At 45.2% G+C, this 17,668-nt stretch overlaps 1 protein-coding gene across 1 annotated transcript; it reads left to right on the plus strand.

The window, feature by feature from the left end:
- Nucleotides 1-2,617: 2,617 nt before the first annotated feature.
- On the plus strand, nucleotides 2,618-16,560 carry LOC122368184. Its single transcript, XM_043341890.1, has 4 exons — nucleotides 2,618-2,718; nucleotides 10,787-10,894; nucleotides 14,774-14,904; nucleotides 15,791-16,560. Exons 2-4 carry the CDS (start codon nucleotides 10,792-10,794, stop codon nucleotides 15,863-15,865), a joined length of 309 nt encoding a protein of 102 aa, XP_043197825.1. The 5' UTR covers nucleotides 2,618-2,718; nucleotides 10,787-10,791; the 3' UTR covers nucleotides 15,866-16,560.
- The last annotated feature ends 1,108 nt before the right edge of the window (nucleotides 16,561-17,668 follow it).

A 17,668-nucleotide genomic window follows, 5' to 3' on the forward strand; every position in this document is an offset into this window, starting at 1 on the left:
GAATAAACGCAATACACGTGACGTAACATATCCCAAGGTAACAGACCAAACATCGACTAAATTTATCCAACTTTTTACAAAAAAAAATTAATTTTCTATCGTTGTTCGAGCACCTTGAATTCAGTCAGTCATCTGGCAGAGAAAAAGGAAGCCAGAACATTTTTCACATTTTTTACCTACGTAAGTCGCGCCAGTTCCCCTAAATACCTGACTTTCTGGCCAAACAGTCACACTAAGGTCTCAATCAAATAAAAATCCGAATATCTGCTGGCTAGTAAACGTTACAGGCTAAGCATGTCAATGTTTATCCAATGAGAGGACATCACAGAGCGTGAACTTAAGGCTATCTCGGGTATGAAGAAGTAGGCACTGATCCAAGGTAGCTAGCTTTGGACTCACCTTATATCGATCTCGTGTTAAAAAAAAAACAATTCCAATAAATTAAGTAGCTATCGAACATATGCCTTCAATCAGTCGCCAGCAATTCCGAAAAAAATGGAAGCTGCAAACCTATATGGGCCGATGTAAACAATACGGCTAAACACTGCAATTTTACAAAGAACTAAGAAGAAGTTGAATTTTGACGGAGAAAACTGTAAAGAAAACTGTAACATTCTCGTCTAGAACAATTCCAAACCGTCGTCTAACAAAAAAGTTTGACATTCGATGCATTGTAATTCATGACTTCTTGTTAATCTTGCCATCAACAAAAAAGTAAACATTCTCTGAAGCTGCTTTTGTCTGCGGCTGTTCAGAGCATGTAATGCTTGACCTTCTCAAGATCCATGCGGCATATGCTGAGCACCAGTCATACATAAACCGCCCTTTCCATGCGAACCGTTTGAGTGCAGCGGCCACATGGGCGTTTGCCGACAAATGCCGATTTGATGTGCGGTGTGACTCTTCCAATTCTACGTGACTCGGGTGAAAAGGAGAATGACCTTTAGAGGTCGACGGCTAGCCAGCAGGCCACTAATCGTGGATGCAAGCTGTCGACGGGTGTCCTGACCTCACGCCGCTCCAGATTCCGGTAAACATCACACCGAGGGACGCTTCTAGCAGCTGCCCGTCGACGGTAGATTTCTGCAACGTCATTGCGGCGATTTGCATCTCAAGGGAAGCCGAAAAATGTGTAAAAGAATACATTCATTTCGGAAGTGGCAAAATTCAAAAACGACGGAAATGAATGAAATGAGTGTGGCTGGTGCGTTTAAGTAAGAAAAAGCATTTTTAGCATTGAGTAGCAAAGCATTGAGTAGCATAGTTTAACTTTGTTTGCGTAGTAAGTTGTAAGCATAAAGCCAATGTGTTATTATGTATGGATATGTTGGGAGAGTTGGAATAGAGTTGGGTAGTGAGATGCATCCACACTGCTGCTTCGAGGCTAGAGCAAAGAACAAAATTAAAGCAGCCCTGTGTTGAGTACGGGCAGTGACGCAAAAAGAAGTTTTGGCGAGGATATATTGCTAAGTTCCGAGACATCGGTGCATAAAAGTTGTTGCGCCTGATATAGCCCCAAACATTCTATCACCGGAACTTTACATTCAGTAAAATGGATTCCAACCGCTCCTAACATTAGGCAGTGGCTGGGCATTAAGCTTCCCTTCGTTAGAATCAAATACACGCTGTATGCTGCAAATAAATAAATGTTATTCGTAAGTCCACCGACAGGTATGTAGGCATCACAACAATGAACAAACACCACTGAACCAGCCCCAAAAATGAATATAAGCATAAACAAATTGTGTTCAATGAATGGGCGGGTAATTTCTTTGAAACGTCAACTATCATTGCTTCGAATAAATTGTTATTCACGCCTGAAGGAACGGAGCTAAAGGCAGGTAGCATGTATCACAGACGGGGCAAAATCAAAGCAACCGTCGAACATGGCTCAGGCAAGGCCTTGAGATTGACAAAGAAAGTTATTTGTCATATAAGCGTCGGATCATTCGAAACGGCATCCATTTGCAGTTCTGAAACACTATACTCTACTCGCAAATGGACAGCCGAAAATAATACAGTACCACGCGTAAACCCAACGAAGAGCAGACGCTCCACACTTTTCAGCTTTGATGGGCGGAATATTACCGTATAATTTTAAAAGCGGCGCGCAAACACGCAGCACCTACAATTGATGCAATTCCCTGGGATATCTTTATTTTGCCCATAAGCAAAGAACGCGTTCACTAATCTCAAAACTACCAGAATTACGGGTATTAGTGTCTAACAGTTGTTTGTTGTCATGCCTAGCAGTCGCTTGATTTATAAATAATATCTGCAATACGTGTTTTCAGTGATTAGGTATAAGCGGTTTCATGCTTGTGTCTCGGTGCCTAAAACACGTTTTCGATCACATGTATGATGAACCCTCAAAAAAACATTTGGGTTCTCTTTTTTGGGGGGGGGGGAGGATAAGTTTTCTAGATCTTCTCAAGCTCGCCAATGACCTTAGTCGTGTCCCTGTCCTATGCTGGTCTGCCGACCCGACCCGCGCCGTGCCGCCGGCCGTGTATGTGCGGCGCCCGTGGGCGGGAGCGGGGGCGGCGCCGCCCGAGCCGCGGCCGCCGCCGGCTGCGCGCCCCCGCCGCCAATATAAGGCGCGCCGGCCGCCAGCAGCGCAGTCGGCCCGTTTCAGACTGTCCGTGTCCCGGCTCCGCAGCGGCACCACCTCTGTTTGAGCGGCCCTCCACCCGATACCGGCACCCTCCCATATCTCAGGTGAGGCGACCGCGCGCGGGCGCCGGTAAGGCAGGGAGTGCCTCGTGTTGGAAATTACATGTGTTGGCGTTCGACGATTTTGCACACCAAATTAAACCAAAGTTAGCTTTCAAAGTACATTTTACTTCCAAATTAACAATTCAAAAGGAATTGACACCAGCAGCTTGAAGGAAAAGAATCTGGGAGTAGGTGATATTTGTCCAAAAACACGCAAATCAAAAATTACGATTCATGCCTCGATTCAATCAGTTTCCACATTTCAACCATAAGTGATTCTGCCAACGGTGGTTCGGGTCGATTCCAGCAAAAGGTTTAAGCATAAGGATAACTATTAAACAGGAACAGCACACCTACATCAAAACGAAGCAAAATCAAACTTGCTTTAATTTGGGTATGCAGATATCGAGCACATTTGTAGGCAAAATTTATAACGTGAAATTTTTTCGGAAAGTGAAATGCCCCCTTATCTTAACCCTCGCCCGCACATGCCATTTTCCCATCCTAGAACGCACATGGGGGGGGGGGGGGTTGCCACCACCCCCCCCCCCCGCGCCATTTCGTTCCTGTTGGAGATAGAGCTTAGCGGTAAAGACCAAAAAGATTTTTTGGGAAGAGACGAATCCAATGATACCCAGTTTTACCTTCTCAGGTCAGTCATTGACCTTCCAGGTCAGGTCAAACTAAAAAAAGTTGCTGTTTTGGGTCACCGTTGGATATCAAGTGCGCTGCTTATCATATACCGATGGCGATGCCGTTTTCTGGTGCCAAGCCAGCGAGAACCCCTTAGTCACACTACCCGACCGGGTTTTTTGCTGCTGAGGTCATTTCAGGTCAAGTTAGGTCAAGATGTCTGTGTGTGTCTGTGTGTATAATGATGTGTGCACCGATTGTTTATGTGTCCATATTACATGAAATCATGATCTGAGAAGCTTTTACCAAAAATGCAGTCAAAAAAATTCACAAAAAGTACATTCCGCTTGCCTAAAACGCAATTATCTTAGATGACCTAGGTTGACCTTGACCCTGACCTTGACATCTGTAGGGTAGCCTGGGGCAAGACGCCCCAGATAATTTATTTTGCTACATAAATTTTGTCCCACATCACCTGGAAGGCCAAATTTGTGCTCAATGCGTTCTTTGGACATTTTACTTTAAATTGCACCCCTCAAATTCATTCACTTATGATCGGACTCCAAGCTAGGAAGTGATTTGTGAAGCAACTGCAAATGGGGCATTTTGCCCCAACCCCAGGGCAAAACGCCCCACGGCCTGGGGCAAGTAGCCCCATACTTTAGATTACAGATTTAACATGGTAGTTGGCTTAATCTTATGTGAGAGGTCCGTTAGACCTCTGGAGGCACGGCTCTGAAGTTAGCACATTCCATCCTGTCAGGTGTTCAGCTATGATACTATTGTATGAGCAGGTTTTTCACCTGCCTCATAAGACCAAATAATAAATTATTGCAATGCAAATGTTTACAGAATACTTCCTTTGCCATCCAGTTGCTGAGAAAAATACACATAAAGGCATAGAAACTTACTGTTCGCCAGCTACCGAACATTAGAAAGTGGGTAGCCCGAACAACACATGAGGTAAAACGCCCCATGGGGCTTTTTGCCCCACGACCTACTGGGGCGTTTTACCCCATCACGTAGTTCGGTCAGAGAACAACGCTTTGCACTCCAGCAAGACATAATTTAACACGAAACAACCCGGCATGATAAGCGTTAGACAATAGTTGTTCAAAATACATAAAAGTCGTTAACCTGATGTGGACCATAAAAGAACGCCATGATGCATAATCTGACAACAAAACATAAAAATCACTCAAAAAACACATTTTTGGCTATATCTCCCGAAAGAGTCATCACAATTTCTTTCCAGTCTGCTCATATAATGATCATATAGTGCACGTTTTATAGAAGAGAGGATGTTTCCCCAGAACTCTGCCAGTTCCGAGAAACATCGGTGAGGCGTTTTACCTCGGCGGGGCGACTTGCCCCGGTCTACCCTACATCGTCGAACAACATGTTCCATGATAGGTGGGAGGTAAGACTGGCAAAAAGGCCGAAATCAAGGTGTCAAAAGCTCACAAGGCCCATAGTCAACGCAAGATGTTGAGAATTGGCCATTTGGGTCATGACATGACCTGAAAAACAAGGTCATATCTCCGAAACCAAAAAGCACAGAAACTTGAAATTTTCAGTGGACATCAAGAAAGAATAGAGGAGCAGCTATACGAAAAATCAGCCTTCTAGCTCTAAAAATGCTGAGTGCAGAGCAGGAAGACTACCTGCGAGGGTTAAGCGTTGACATAGCCAAAATGTTTGAGTTGAGGGCATTTTCAACTTCCGTATAATTTTAGTATTGTAGCTACAACAACACGAGGGACAACGAACTTTAAAAGACGAACTCATAGGACTTCGAATCTCTGAACGCAAGGTGGGTAAAACAAAACAAATTTGTGACAAGGGAAGATTTACGTAAAAAGCAGCTTTAGTGAGCAAACAGGAAACGAAATAGTTCAAAGAGCTTCAGCAGAAGTCGGGAATAACTTAAAAATTTAAGGCAAAAAGTGATGAAACAGCAGGTAAAAACAAAAGAAAGTATGCTTTCAAGAGGACAAAATTCGTCAACGATTAGTGACTTAAAGACATAAAGACATAAATTTGCAGTACCTACAACAAAGAGCCACTGGGGCCCATTATACTTCGTTGCACATTTGCACAGTCTGTTAAAATGCGTGCCGTTCATGAAACTGATTTTGTACATATCGTGATATTTTTGAGCTCACACGCAGATTGCCCTCACCATAGATAACCTGAATCATGTTATCTATGCCCTCACATGTTATCTATACCCTCACATACAATATTTCGCGGTATTTAAGGCCAACAGTAATGAATTGGTATGCCGTTATTTGCGCGCGCTTCCTAATCTTTCCTAATCGCTGACATATAATAGCCAGCTAGCATGCCGAGGAAGATGGATTACTGTGCTTTCTATCCATTTCTGCATCATCCCTTCTAATTGCCTCTTTGGTATATTTTTTTGCGAAGACAATCACTTGTTCAGAGTACAGACCAATAAACGTTCTTTCCTAGCTCATCTAGGTACTCAATAAATGGGCTAAATGATCTGTGCAGCTGCATTGAACACTTCGACACCGGGAGACAAGTCATGCCAAAGCAAAACCGGTGTCACCCAGGGTCGTCAATAGCGGTCCCATCTGCTGGAGGGTTAACCGGGTCAGTTTGGGCTGTTCGAGCAGTCTTACACCCTAAGTCACAGAATCACACTCGACTAGAGATGTCAATCAGATACCAACTTTTTGGTATACCGATACCAAACCGATTCCAACTTGGTAATTGGTATTTCAAGGCTAATGCATTCGGTATTTTGTTGGTATTGTGAATCGTCCCTAATGTAAAAGAGGCTGTGAATTTTGTAAAAACTTGGCATTTTCCTGAGTTTACCAAGTTGGTTCGGTTTCGGTATTCTTCCATGGTTAATGTTGGTATTTGGTTTGGCATCGGTATCAAGATTTTCCGTAATTGACATCACTACACTCGACCATGGTCCCTCCGCGCGGGCCGGTCTCTCCGGTGGCACAGGGAGTCGCAGTCCGCAGGACCATCCTGGGCCCGGGCCCCTCTCATAAGGAAAGCATGCAGTCACTCTTGAAATTACCGCGCATTGGTGCGTTGGATCCATCAAGCCCGACCGAGGAACGGCTGAGCGACTTTTAAGAGCGACTGTAGGTACTCGCATACCTATACCATGGTCAGTCTGGGCCACCCCGGAACGGTCCCCTACGATACACTCGCATGCACACAGGGAGAATGGGTCAGCCCAGCCCACCGCAGGCCCGTCTCCATCGCGATGGACGGCCCCGATTGATCTTCCCACTGCTCCAATGCCGTCAGATCAGCTCCCAGAGCTCCTCTCAGCTCTCAGTCTCTATCTTCCTAATGGCTGATTCCTTAGGACAACACACGACGAGAAAGAACGCGAGCCAATAAACGAGACAGATCTTTCATGAATACCAAGTGGCGGCTTTTGCCGTTTATACATTGGATGAAGATGGACAGTGGATAAATCAAAGGCAATTCATTGCGATTCGTGATTAATCAATCTAGATTCTTCTATATCTATGAGCTAATTAAGTCGTAATTGTTTGGGTGAGCAGTGCACGCTATACAGCAATCTCGATACCTAATCGAGAGTTACTGTAAACGAAGGTTTTATGGACGAATATAAATGCATATACCTATGTTTATATACCTAATATATGGTATGTTTGGAATTTCTGGAAAGTGATAATAAGCTTTCGTTTCTCAGCTTTGAAATCCATCACATTTGCGATTTTATGCGCTGACGAACACAGCGGGACACAGCGAACTCCATCTTTACGTTGTTGGAAGCAGATCGCGTCCAAATATCCCAGCTCGCTAAAAAGCAAATGCGACGATTGTATAAAGTAGTACATTTCATTGGTTAGGCAGCGAATATTTTTCAACACTTATTTCGTTAAAAAATGAAAATATGTGTGGGTAATGTATTTTTATTCTTTCAGGACAATATCGAGAGGTTTCTAAAGGCGTTCCCAAGCGCTATTTATACATCATTCCCGAACAAAAGTTCCTTACGAGGCTAAATATCGCGATACGTCAGCTAACATGGCTGCCATTGTGCCTCCAGTACCGTCGCCTATTGATAGAGCCTATGGGAGATGTGGGACCCGGCTGCTGCAGAGCGGGGTCGACCATACGGCGGCGCACGGAGGGTCGGGTGGTGCCGTCCACGCGCCGCAGCTGCTCGCCGGCACTGCGGGATACTTACCTTCCAGGCACGACTAACACTGGCTCGACACTCGATAGAAACGGCACTCTGCAATATTGAGCTCTGATAGCTTTGCTCATTAGTCACAATTGGTCCGCCATCTTTTTTCTCTGGAATTTTAAGGCGCATGCCCTGCCTTGCAAACGGCACAACTCGGAAATATACAATGATACTTGAATTTCTTTTCTGTAGTTACTTGCCACGATAAAACAAAGCACAATGCGGTTACAACCGCTGGATGTTAGACAATGAAGTCAAGCGACCATAGCAATTACGCACTTTACTATTCATCTGGAACTTTATGTATTTCTGATGATTTCGAAAATACATGTATTTTAAACAGACGGCAGTGTGAGTGTCATGTCTCACATGACATATCACTCTCTGTACGTACACGTCTAACGACCGATGTCATTCGTACACTGCTCCCACGTCCCGGCCCACAAACGCCCGCTCCTGGATGCCACCCACGCGGCAACATTCGCGCCATAAATGTCACACCATAACTGTTACGCAGACGGCGAAACGTCGCAAATATCTCCCATCGGGTGGCCTCGCGAAACTGGAGGAATATGTCATATAGTATATGCCATTTTTATACATCTGATATGCCATCGCTCAGTTACTAAAGTATTAGTTATTGAAAAATTATAGATTAACTTACTTCCCCAAAAACGTCGAAACCGTGGTTCACCTAACGTTACCGGACATACGTCATATCACAATGGTATGATGTGACGTAACGTGCTAAGGGTATCTTATAAATTAGCAGCACGTTGCAAAACATTCACTATGAGAGACTGTGATGCATCGCAAGTGCTTCAAGAGCTCAAGAGCGCAAGTGCTTCAAAAGCTCAAAAGATAACGTTGCTCTTAACTATGTCATACGGTGTTACCCAGAAATCATATGTGATATTATTTATCAACATTCAGGCCTGCCAGAACGAAAATGAAATTCACTAACAGTCCTTCCTCTGGGCCAGGCCAGGCTAGTTAAATGGATGGCCCATGATCATGACACGAAAGCCTCCATTTGTAACACAAAGTAATCCTCAAAAGCCCACACATGTGTGTGTGCCAGGTGCGCCGAAGTTGTCGCTCATGCCTTATGCAGACAATATGGCGTCTATTATATTCACCGCTGGCATTTTCCTACCAGAATAACATCTTTACAGCATGTCATTCTGCATGTGTTACGCAGACAATACACTCCTTTTGCTACCCGACCGACTGGTCTGGCATGGCCATTGGACATTTTGGAAAGGTCATCCTCGAGCCCGGCATATTAGAGAACATCCGAACCCCGGCCAAAGAACTGACACGCAGCATGGATCAGGATAATGTTTGCCTCCCAGTTCATACACATGAAGAAAAATAGACCCAACCTGCTTTCTTAATAAAAGTAAATGGATGAGGAGAATAACGCTGTTTGTGGAACGGTCAGCAATCTGAATGAACATCAAGTCTCACTTTGTAATAATCTACTGAAATGTCACCTGCAGGTACTAAGGTTCTTTGGATAGAAGAATGCAGTTACAGCTCACGTAATTCTTGAGCCTGTGGCCAAGTAAATCGGGAATAATAGCCGTTTTCACAACGGTCATCTGGTACACATTTGGTGCACATCTGGTGCAGATTAGGTGCAGATTTGGTCAAATTAGGTTCAGTGTGTCTCTTAGTAGCTATTAGCTAGGGTTGCACTAATTGCTTATATGCCTGTTTTGTCATATTATCAGAGAGTATCATCAATTAAAACACAAATAAACTCATAAAATAAAGATATTTGCTGTAAAAGAGATAAGGTGCAGATTTGGTCAAATTAGGTGCAATCGCCGGATAGCCCGTCGTGAAAACGGCTATTACCTCCTGACGGAAGAAGGCTCACACAGGTGCTTAGGAATCTGATCCACACATATTACATGCTATTTAGATAGATATATTAATAGAATCGTGATTAAGTCGGCTTTTCAGTTTTCACTGATTATTTGCACTCAGAAATCGTACTCCTGAAGCTTTTTGGTTGATAATAACGAATAAAAATACTGCTCCCTGTAGGATGTGTGGAACTCTGTCGCAAGGAACAGAATAGGTGGCACTGACCGGGGAACTTTTCATTACGTCGGTCACGGTCCGCTCTGATTCCGGGTTCGCGGTGGTCCGTCAAAGTTGCATGGTGATTAAACATTCCAAACTGATTATTAGGCGCTGACGCGAAACCAATGGATCAACCATCGGGCAGCTCATAATCTCACATGAATGAGAGCGTTACGAAGTTTCTCTTCACCTCCGTGCTTCGTGGTAGATAAATTTTCCATTAAGGTGTCGTGTGACGTTTACTGCTAAATGCACATTACGATTAGTGAAAATCAGTCAGGCGACTCTGTTCTTTGAAATGGAATATTATGGAAATTTTGAACGCAGTGAATCAGTTCGCGTATTCAAATATACAGTAACGAGGATACTTATTATTCATTTTAGTCATCATCAAGCAGCATCTAGCTAACTTTGCAACTGTCCTCCCACGAAAATAAGTACAAGAGATTTGTAATAGTAGTTGTACAAGAGATTGCCATAATAGCTGGTGCTGGCGATATTTTTCAACGTTTGTGCGCCTGTTTGCCATTCACTCCGCGGCCATGTTCTACTGTTTCACAGAGCTAACTCGTTTGTCAGACACGTTTCACCCGAACAGAATTACAGCCGTCACCTCTGAAACATAATCGCGTTCCTGACTGGTTTTTGACAAGAAATGCCGAACTTCGAAGAAAGCTGGGATTGTTAATAAATTCAGCCAAAACGAGTAGCTTGAAACCGCCTGGATCTATAGCTGTATATACGTAAATGGAAGTATGAAAGTCACCGATACTTTTTAGATAAGTTGTTGTAGAAGACTGTTATAACAGGAAATGTATCACAACTTGGCAAAAGTACTGACTGGTTTTGTTGTGTAAGCTACACATGAAAAGACCTCGCAATGGTCCACTCAACCCTCAATAGTTCCGCAGAAAACCGGAATAACTTTTAGGCGATAATGAGTGACTAGAACAGGAAAACCGTGCACGCATCTTACCGTAATCTCATTCGCCCAAAACCTACGACAATCAAACTTCATTTCTTCCGATTAATGAGAAAACTTACATGGACAATTTGGCAGTCTCACCTGACAGTACCTATTGATTCTGTAAAATGCCTGAAACTGACCGACGTGCGTTTGTGTTCCGGCAGACGTCATGAACACGATGCTGGTCAGCTGCCTTTTGGTCGGACTGGTCATCAGCTCTCAGGCCGCCAGCGTGTGCGGCTTCGACCACAAGGCGCAGGACCAGAGCCAAAGTGAGTACGGGCAGTGTGAGTTCATGGCATGGTTATGTGCTAAGGGTGTGCAGTGCGCACGGGACAGTCCACACTCACTAACAACTCCGTTTATCATATTCATAAAGATCGGATTTTTTTTTCCAGATACGATACACGCAGCTCATCATAGCCTTCATAGCCTTCGAATTTGTCATTAGGTATATGCTTGTTTCATTGTTACCGAAGATCAATGTCATAGGAGATAATCAGTATAGCGTGATGAGCTTCACTATTCAGTAGCAGTCACAACCACCAGGAATCAAGCCCGTAACTTCCCACAACTGCACCAAAAACCAAGCCATCAAATGCTCAGCGGCGGCGCGAGACTCTGACACAATAGATGTTTGTGCTATAAGTTCAAGCCATTCACAGCTTACAAAGGTCGTCGTTTGAGCTCGAACAACCTAAAAAAGTTGCCGAAACCAATAAATAAGCAAACAAAGACACAGTTCGCAATGTTCTGTCGCTCGGCCTTCTGCGTCAGTCCTCGGGAGACCCGATTGGCGACCAAGTGGCTGACGGAGGCGAGAGTACGTGATTGGCCCATCAGGCCACTTGTGCTGCCCATTCTGTGGCCATCACAACTTTGTACCTATGAGAGAACCAGCATTCGGCCCAGTCGCACAATGCGCTAATCACCTATTCAATGTCGCCAAACTTCAGGCTGCTCGCATCAGCACCAACCAACGTTCGAAATAGAATGTCAAAGATCAGATATGAAAGGAAGCCACAACGAAATATCTGTTAGATTTTAATGGAACGACAGGACAAACTAGTTGTTAGTGGGGCGTCGTATACATTCATCAATAGAACAAGATTGCCTTGGTTGGCCCAAATCAACAGACTGAAATGATGTTCAGCATTTCTGCGTGCCACTATTGACTGGCAGTGCATAATCTGTAATGGGGGGCCGCAGTGAAATGTCTTCCTTGGCGAGAGACGCGCAAATTTAAGCGAGAAACTTTAAGCTTCGTTATGCTTTTTAACCCGTGCCGTGCTGGTGGCCTGCGTTTTCCGTGTCGTGCTAGGGGGGGTCACGTCCCCCACGTCTAACTCGGCTCCTGGGCCACGTAGCGACACGCGGTAAGCGGCAATCGAAAGAGCGTCAAAAATAATGACGGAAGCACTTCGGTCATTTCTTAGGTCAGGTCAAAGGTCAGGTCGCCAGAGGTCATCAAAGGTCAAATCTAGTCCATTTCAACAAATTTTGGAAACTGCCAACGGCTAACTCGGGAACTAATAGAGCTACAGCGCCGTAGAAAAGCGCATTTGATAGCCCTTTTACAGACCTTTCTGAGTGGTGTTCTCAGATTTGACCTCAGGTCAACGTTTTAGTCTCCAGAGGGCAAAAACTATTCTTTTAAAAGAAAAAGCCAAAATAGCCGTTTTCACGAGACATGTTTTTCGGTAATAACTTTTGACTCAAGAGAGCCACATAACAATTTTGCCAGCAACGCATTCCTCTCGTCGAGACGCGTCGAATGAACTATACGTTGACCTTGAAAGGTCATTTTGAAAATTTGACCTCAGGTCAAGGTCATGACCTGACCGGAAAAGGGTCACGTTGCATATCAGTCGATCCGTATCGTCGAGCTGAACACAGCTGACGTGTTTTCACCGCTCTAGCACGTCTCTATCAAAAGTTGTAGTCAACAAACTGCTGGTGGCCTATCATGACCTGAGATGACCTCAGGGGCACACAGAGGGGTCACAGGTGCATTTTTTCGATTCAGTGTGTCATGCTTGTTTGAGAGGGTTTAGAACGACATTCGTCCAAAAGAGGCGCATTTCAGTTTTCTCCCATTGAGTTATACCTAATGGAGAGGTCGCAAAATTGGCCTGACCTTAGGTCACAGATATAAAAAATCCGAGGCATACATTTTATGCATACTGCTACTCTTATCAATTGCTGAAAGTTTCAAAGCGATCGCTCCGTCGGTGTAGCTATGTAGCTATACTATAGCGAGCCTTTGAACTGTTTCATGCAAGATCACTTGACGTGACCTGGTGACCTGACCTTAAAGACCTGGGTCTGAAATTTTCACAACATGTGCGGAAAGGATGTGCGAACAGGTGTACCAAAAACAGCAGCGCTGCGCGCCACCGTTTTTTTTTTAGATATTCGCGAAAAAGTTGGGGGGGGGGGCATAAAAACTAAAAACACTCTCCCCCCAGCACGGCGCGGGTAAAGTCTGGTTGCAATGTGGGCTGTATCGGCAAATAGCAGTCAGTCGCAAATAGCAGTACGTCATTCGATCATTATGACTATGAGCCTATGAGCCTCACGGTTCTTTCCACTCGGCGACAATGTCGTTAGTCAAATTTTCGCAAAAAGACAAACGTAATAACTAATAAGAGTCGAACACATTTCCTGAAACTGATGCCTTGCTATGCAGATGGTATGGGGATAAGCAGGAATATGTGGGCTTAGTAATAAGGTAGTAGAGACTGCCTAACGTCGTCAATAATAGGGTGGACAAGCGGAGAGAAAATCCCAGCCCGAAGACGGTTCGACGAAATGGACCGCTCTCCAAATGCAAATTTTATTGGAATGTGCAGCTTAAGAGGTATGCAATTATGTGCCTGAATACTTAGGAAGACCTTTAATCAAAGTTCGGCTTGATCGAACTGTGACAGCTGGCAGTGGTGCACACTGCCCCATGAACGCTTGTCCTTGTAGGTATAATGTTAAGTTGGGAGTCGAGAAGCTTGGAAATGAACAGCTTGGAGGGAGCATGGTTGATACTAATTTACAAACTCCAACGAACTAACTACGAATGATGTCAAGCATACATGAAACGACGCAGAGAAAGAGAAAAAAACACTTTTCTTTGAGAAAGAATAAGTATTAACACGGAAGTCGGAACATTGACTTCTCAGGCATTATTAGCAACGGCATCCTCACAAACTGCACAGCAATGTTTGTAGAATGTAGATGCATGCTTATTTAAGACGAGGACGATCAGCTAACTAGTTCGATCATTTATCCTCGTATTGCCATATTCCAGGTAAGCTCCAAAGTGAATTATCAGACATGATTGTATATATTCGAGCGAGTGACAACAGCCTGTCATTGTATTTTAGGATTGTATAATTGTTGTCACTCGCTTGAATGTATGTATATAAGCTCCAAAGATTGTATTAAATTTTATGTGCTGACTGGTGGAGTCAGTTGTTGGAAAGCTGGACAGCGTGTCAACGAAAAGGGTAGAAGGACATGCGTGCATGACCGGCGTCACACCTTATATAGTGGCACCACATCTATGCAGCTTAAGCTGTTCCGCCGCTGCCTAGGCAGGCCGCATCGGGTAATATTGGCAAGCGTTGGGGCTAAACCAGCTACCGGAGTGATTCTTCAACTCCAGCTGTACCGAACCTGGATGACAGTCCCGTTCGGATCAGCAGTAAACAGTGAGCACCTGGCGTCATCGGATTGATGGCCTGTGCTGAACACCTGCCCCCCTCAGTAATGGAGTTGGTACTGATCAGTGATCACTGCCCGCCCCTCCATCAGGTCTGGAATGTTTGTTCCGGGCCCCCACCGCTCTCCACAGGTCCGAAGAGTCAGCACATTTATAAAAAGCTTGTTTTGAATACCTGCCGGCTGCCGCCCTTCAACAGTTCAATACCTACATAGAGACTCTAAACACTCGCCCTTCATCAGGTCTCAGAGAGCCATATCCGAGTCATATTATCCAGAGAATCTCCATCAAAGACTGCATACTGAACGCTTGCCAAATGCCAGTGGCCTTCCATCAGATCTGGAGAGCCCGTACCAACCACTGAACAGCAAACACCCGCCGTCTGTCCTCTGCAGGTCTGGACAGTCTGTATTGAACATCCACAATCTGTCCTCAGGTCTGGAGAGCCTGTACGACATGTGGCAGATGCAGAAGCTGGCGCGGGCGCCCTACGACCACCAGCTGATCAGGAAGAGCTCTGCCGGCCCCCTCCGGCTCCGGTTTGGCAAGCGGACCCTCGGAGACCGGGTAAGGGGCCGCAGGGATTCTGCCGGGGAGGACAAGGGAGGGACAGACATGCGAACGGAGCTAACGTGGATTAGAGCTCTTCTTTGTGGTGGTTACTGTTTGCGGCATATTATACGTCCATTGGGCTGCGAGCAGAGGATGCGCCTCTGTGGTCCGATCGTTCCTTCTGCTGTAGGATTGCAATAGTTTCAATCTAGCCACCGTAATGACGAGTCTCGGCTGGGAAAAGACGACTGATATTCAATGGCTCCTGCGGTCAGTGACGCTTTTTCTGTCTAACCTTTTGGCAAGGCTTTTCGGATACTTGGTGTAGCATAATACTGATTTATTGCATTCCGATAGTAGGACTTCGAAAGTAGCAAAAGAAGAACATTATCTGGCGACATATTGTCAGCGATCATGCGATCACCCCAGTTCTGTCATACTCGTATGCCTTAAATTACTACCTTACGGCGACCTAACGACATTTGAACGAATCTCGTTTCGGCACTTATCAGCAATGTTCTCTCAAATCAGGTTGCGTTAAGTTTTGGTGAAATCATTTTAATTGAATGTTACTGTAATGATAGGCATCGCCCTAAAGTAACTAAAAGGTGTCAAATTGTCTATATGAAACTGGCAAACTGATGTTGCAAACGGCAGCCTAAAGAAGAAGAAGAAAATTTCCCCGACATCTGATGAATGACGGACCTGGAGCATTCCAAAGCTATCTATCGTGCAGATAAGCATTTTCAGAGAAGTGATCAATCATTGCTCTGTTTGGACTCTGTTTCATCTTGATTTATTAAACAATCAATAATTAACATTGACCAATGACTACCTATTAACCAGATCGTATAACTTGCAAGCATGTAACTAAGTCACTGTTACACCCTTGTGTTCGCAGATCGCCGAGCTGCTGGCTGAGCGGCGCGCCTCTGCAGACCTATACGGCCCCGACGACCTCTCCAAGTCGGTGTGAACACCCCACCCGCCCTGTAGAAAACCCTCCGCGTCCCATCTCAAAAGCATGTCCCCGCGGCGGACTATGCCCGCCGCCACAGAGAGCATAGTCATCCGGACCGTTCGGCCGACCAGAAATTCGTGCAAACACGCGCCGCAGCGCTCGTGAAGCCGCCGCTGCTGCTACCTCTGCTGTTGCTGCTGCTGTAGCTGCCGCTGCCGCTATTGCTGCTGCTGTTACTGCTGCTGCTGTCGCTGCTGCCGTTATTGCTACTGCGCCCCAGAAAGTCCGATAAAGTATTGGTTTAAACCGAGCGCGGTTAATATGTTTCCGTCAGCGTGAAGATTCGGCGTATTTTGAGCGCATGCCGCCGAAAGTGTCGCGCTGCTGGCCGAATTTCCGACCAAAGACAGTATGGCGTCATACTATTATGACGTCATTGTAGCTCCGGCCGGTAGTTGGTGGCTCTGGGATTGCTGACTGGTGACCCCCTGGTGACGTCACAGCCGGCTGCGTCCGGTGGTCGGCAGTACATAACTAATGGGCTCTGCTGGTCAGCGACCCCCTCATGACGTCACACGCGGCGGGCCCTGCTGATCGGTGAATCCTGAAGGCAGTCCCGCGACGCCGACACACATATTTCGTCGCGTATGTTCCGTACTTGGCCGTGTATGACATTCAGAGAGCAAATATACGAACTGGTTATGATTCCGCGCTGTTGTGTTGTCGTATAGGTCTGATCGACAGAAGAGTTTGAAATACCTAGGTATCGCACGAGATGAGATGAGACGAGATGAGATTAGATGAGAAGAGATAAGATGAAATGAGACGAGATGACGTGAGATGGAATAGATAATGGCACCCTAGCCATCGAAGATGAGGCACAATCACATCACCGGATGTGACACAATCACATAAAACCGTGGCTCAGCTATAAAAAAAATGCCTTCATTGCAAAGACATGCCTATAACTACTTGTTGGCCACTCACTGATGATACACATCACATAACGATGCACGGTGGCATAGCATCTTCCAAAATAGCCCATAGTATGGCTGCATCACAGTTAAAAAGCAATAATGGCTTATTTTCAAAATGCAATGAGATACCTTCTCAAATAACATCGAAACGACATGACAACAGCGTAATATGTGTTCACTAAAAATTGAGACAAAGTTTAGCAGGCTGTATCTTCGGTAAAAATGTACCGATTTAAACTAACAAGCCATTATTGCAATGCGTATTGCATCGGCTGCAAGCTGTAGAGCGTCCACAGATTTGCCTGATCCCCATAGGTAATTTTTTGGGCATTTGCTTGGTAGTGTTTTCACAGGCTCTGGCACCAGTGGACCGTGAATTTGGCCAATTCATGGCGGTAACGAGCTACCAGATGATATTTTGTATGAAATTGAAAGACACCAACATACGCTATAGCCTTCGGCAAAACACATTAGATGCTTCTTTGTTAAATTTCAGGCGTTGCAAATGGCTCATCAGGCCTCGTTCCAACTGGAATTTTTACATCAGCCGGGGCCCTCAAGGCGCCCCTTGGTTAGTGTGCTGGCGCGAGATCGGACCAGATGATCATCTTCTGCTTACTTATGTTGTTGTGTATGAACCTCTAGTGCTAAGTAATACACTTGGCTCAGAAAGTATCATATTATAAAGGACCAGCCTGGAGGAAAAAAGTCGAACTGATGATATGCTCTAAAATAACACATACACCATAGCATCCAGCGTTAACTTGCATACTGACACTTAAATGGACGTTAGCTGTTGTGTCATCGATAGGATCACTACAGAACACTCCATTGTCTAGTT

This window comes from Amphibalanus amphitrite, unplaced genomic scaffold (assembly GCF_019059575.1).
Source record: "Amphibalanus amphitrite isolate SeventyFive unplaced genomic scaffold, NRLGWU_Aamphi_draft 000031F_arrow, whole genome shotgun sequence".
NCBI classification, from domain to species: Eukaryota; Metazoa; Arthropoda; class Thecostraca; order Balanomorpha; family Balanidae; genus Amphibalanus; species Amphibalanus amphitrite.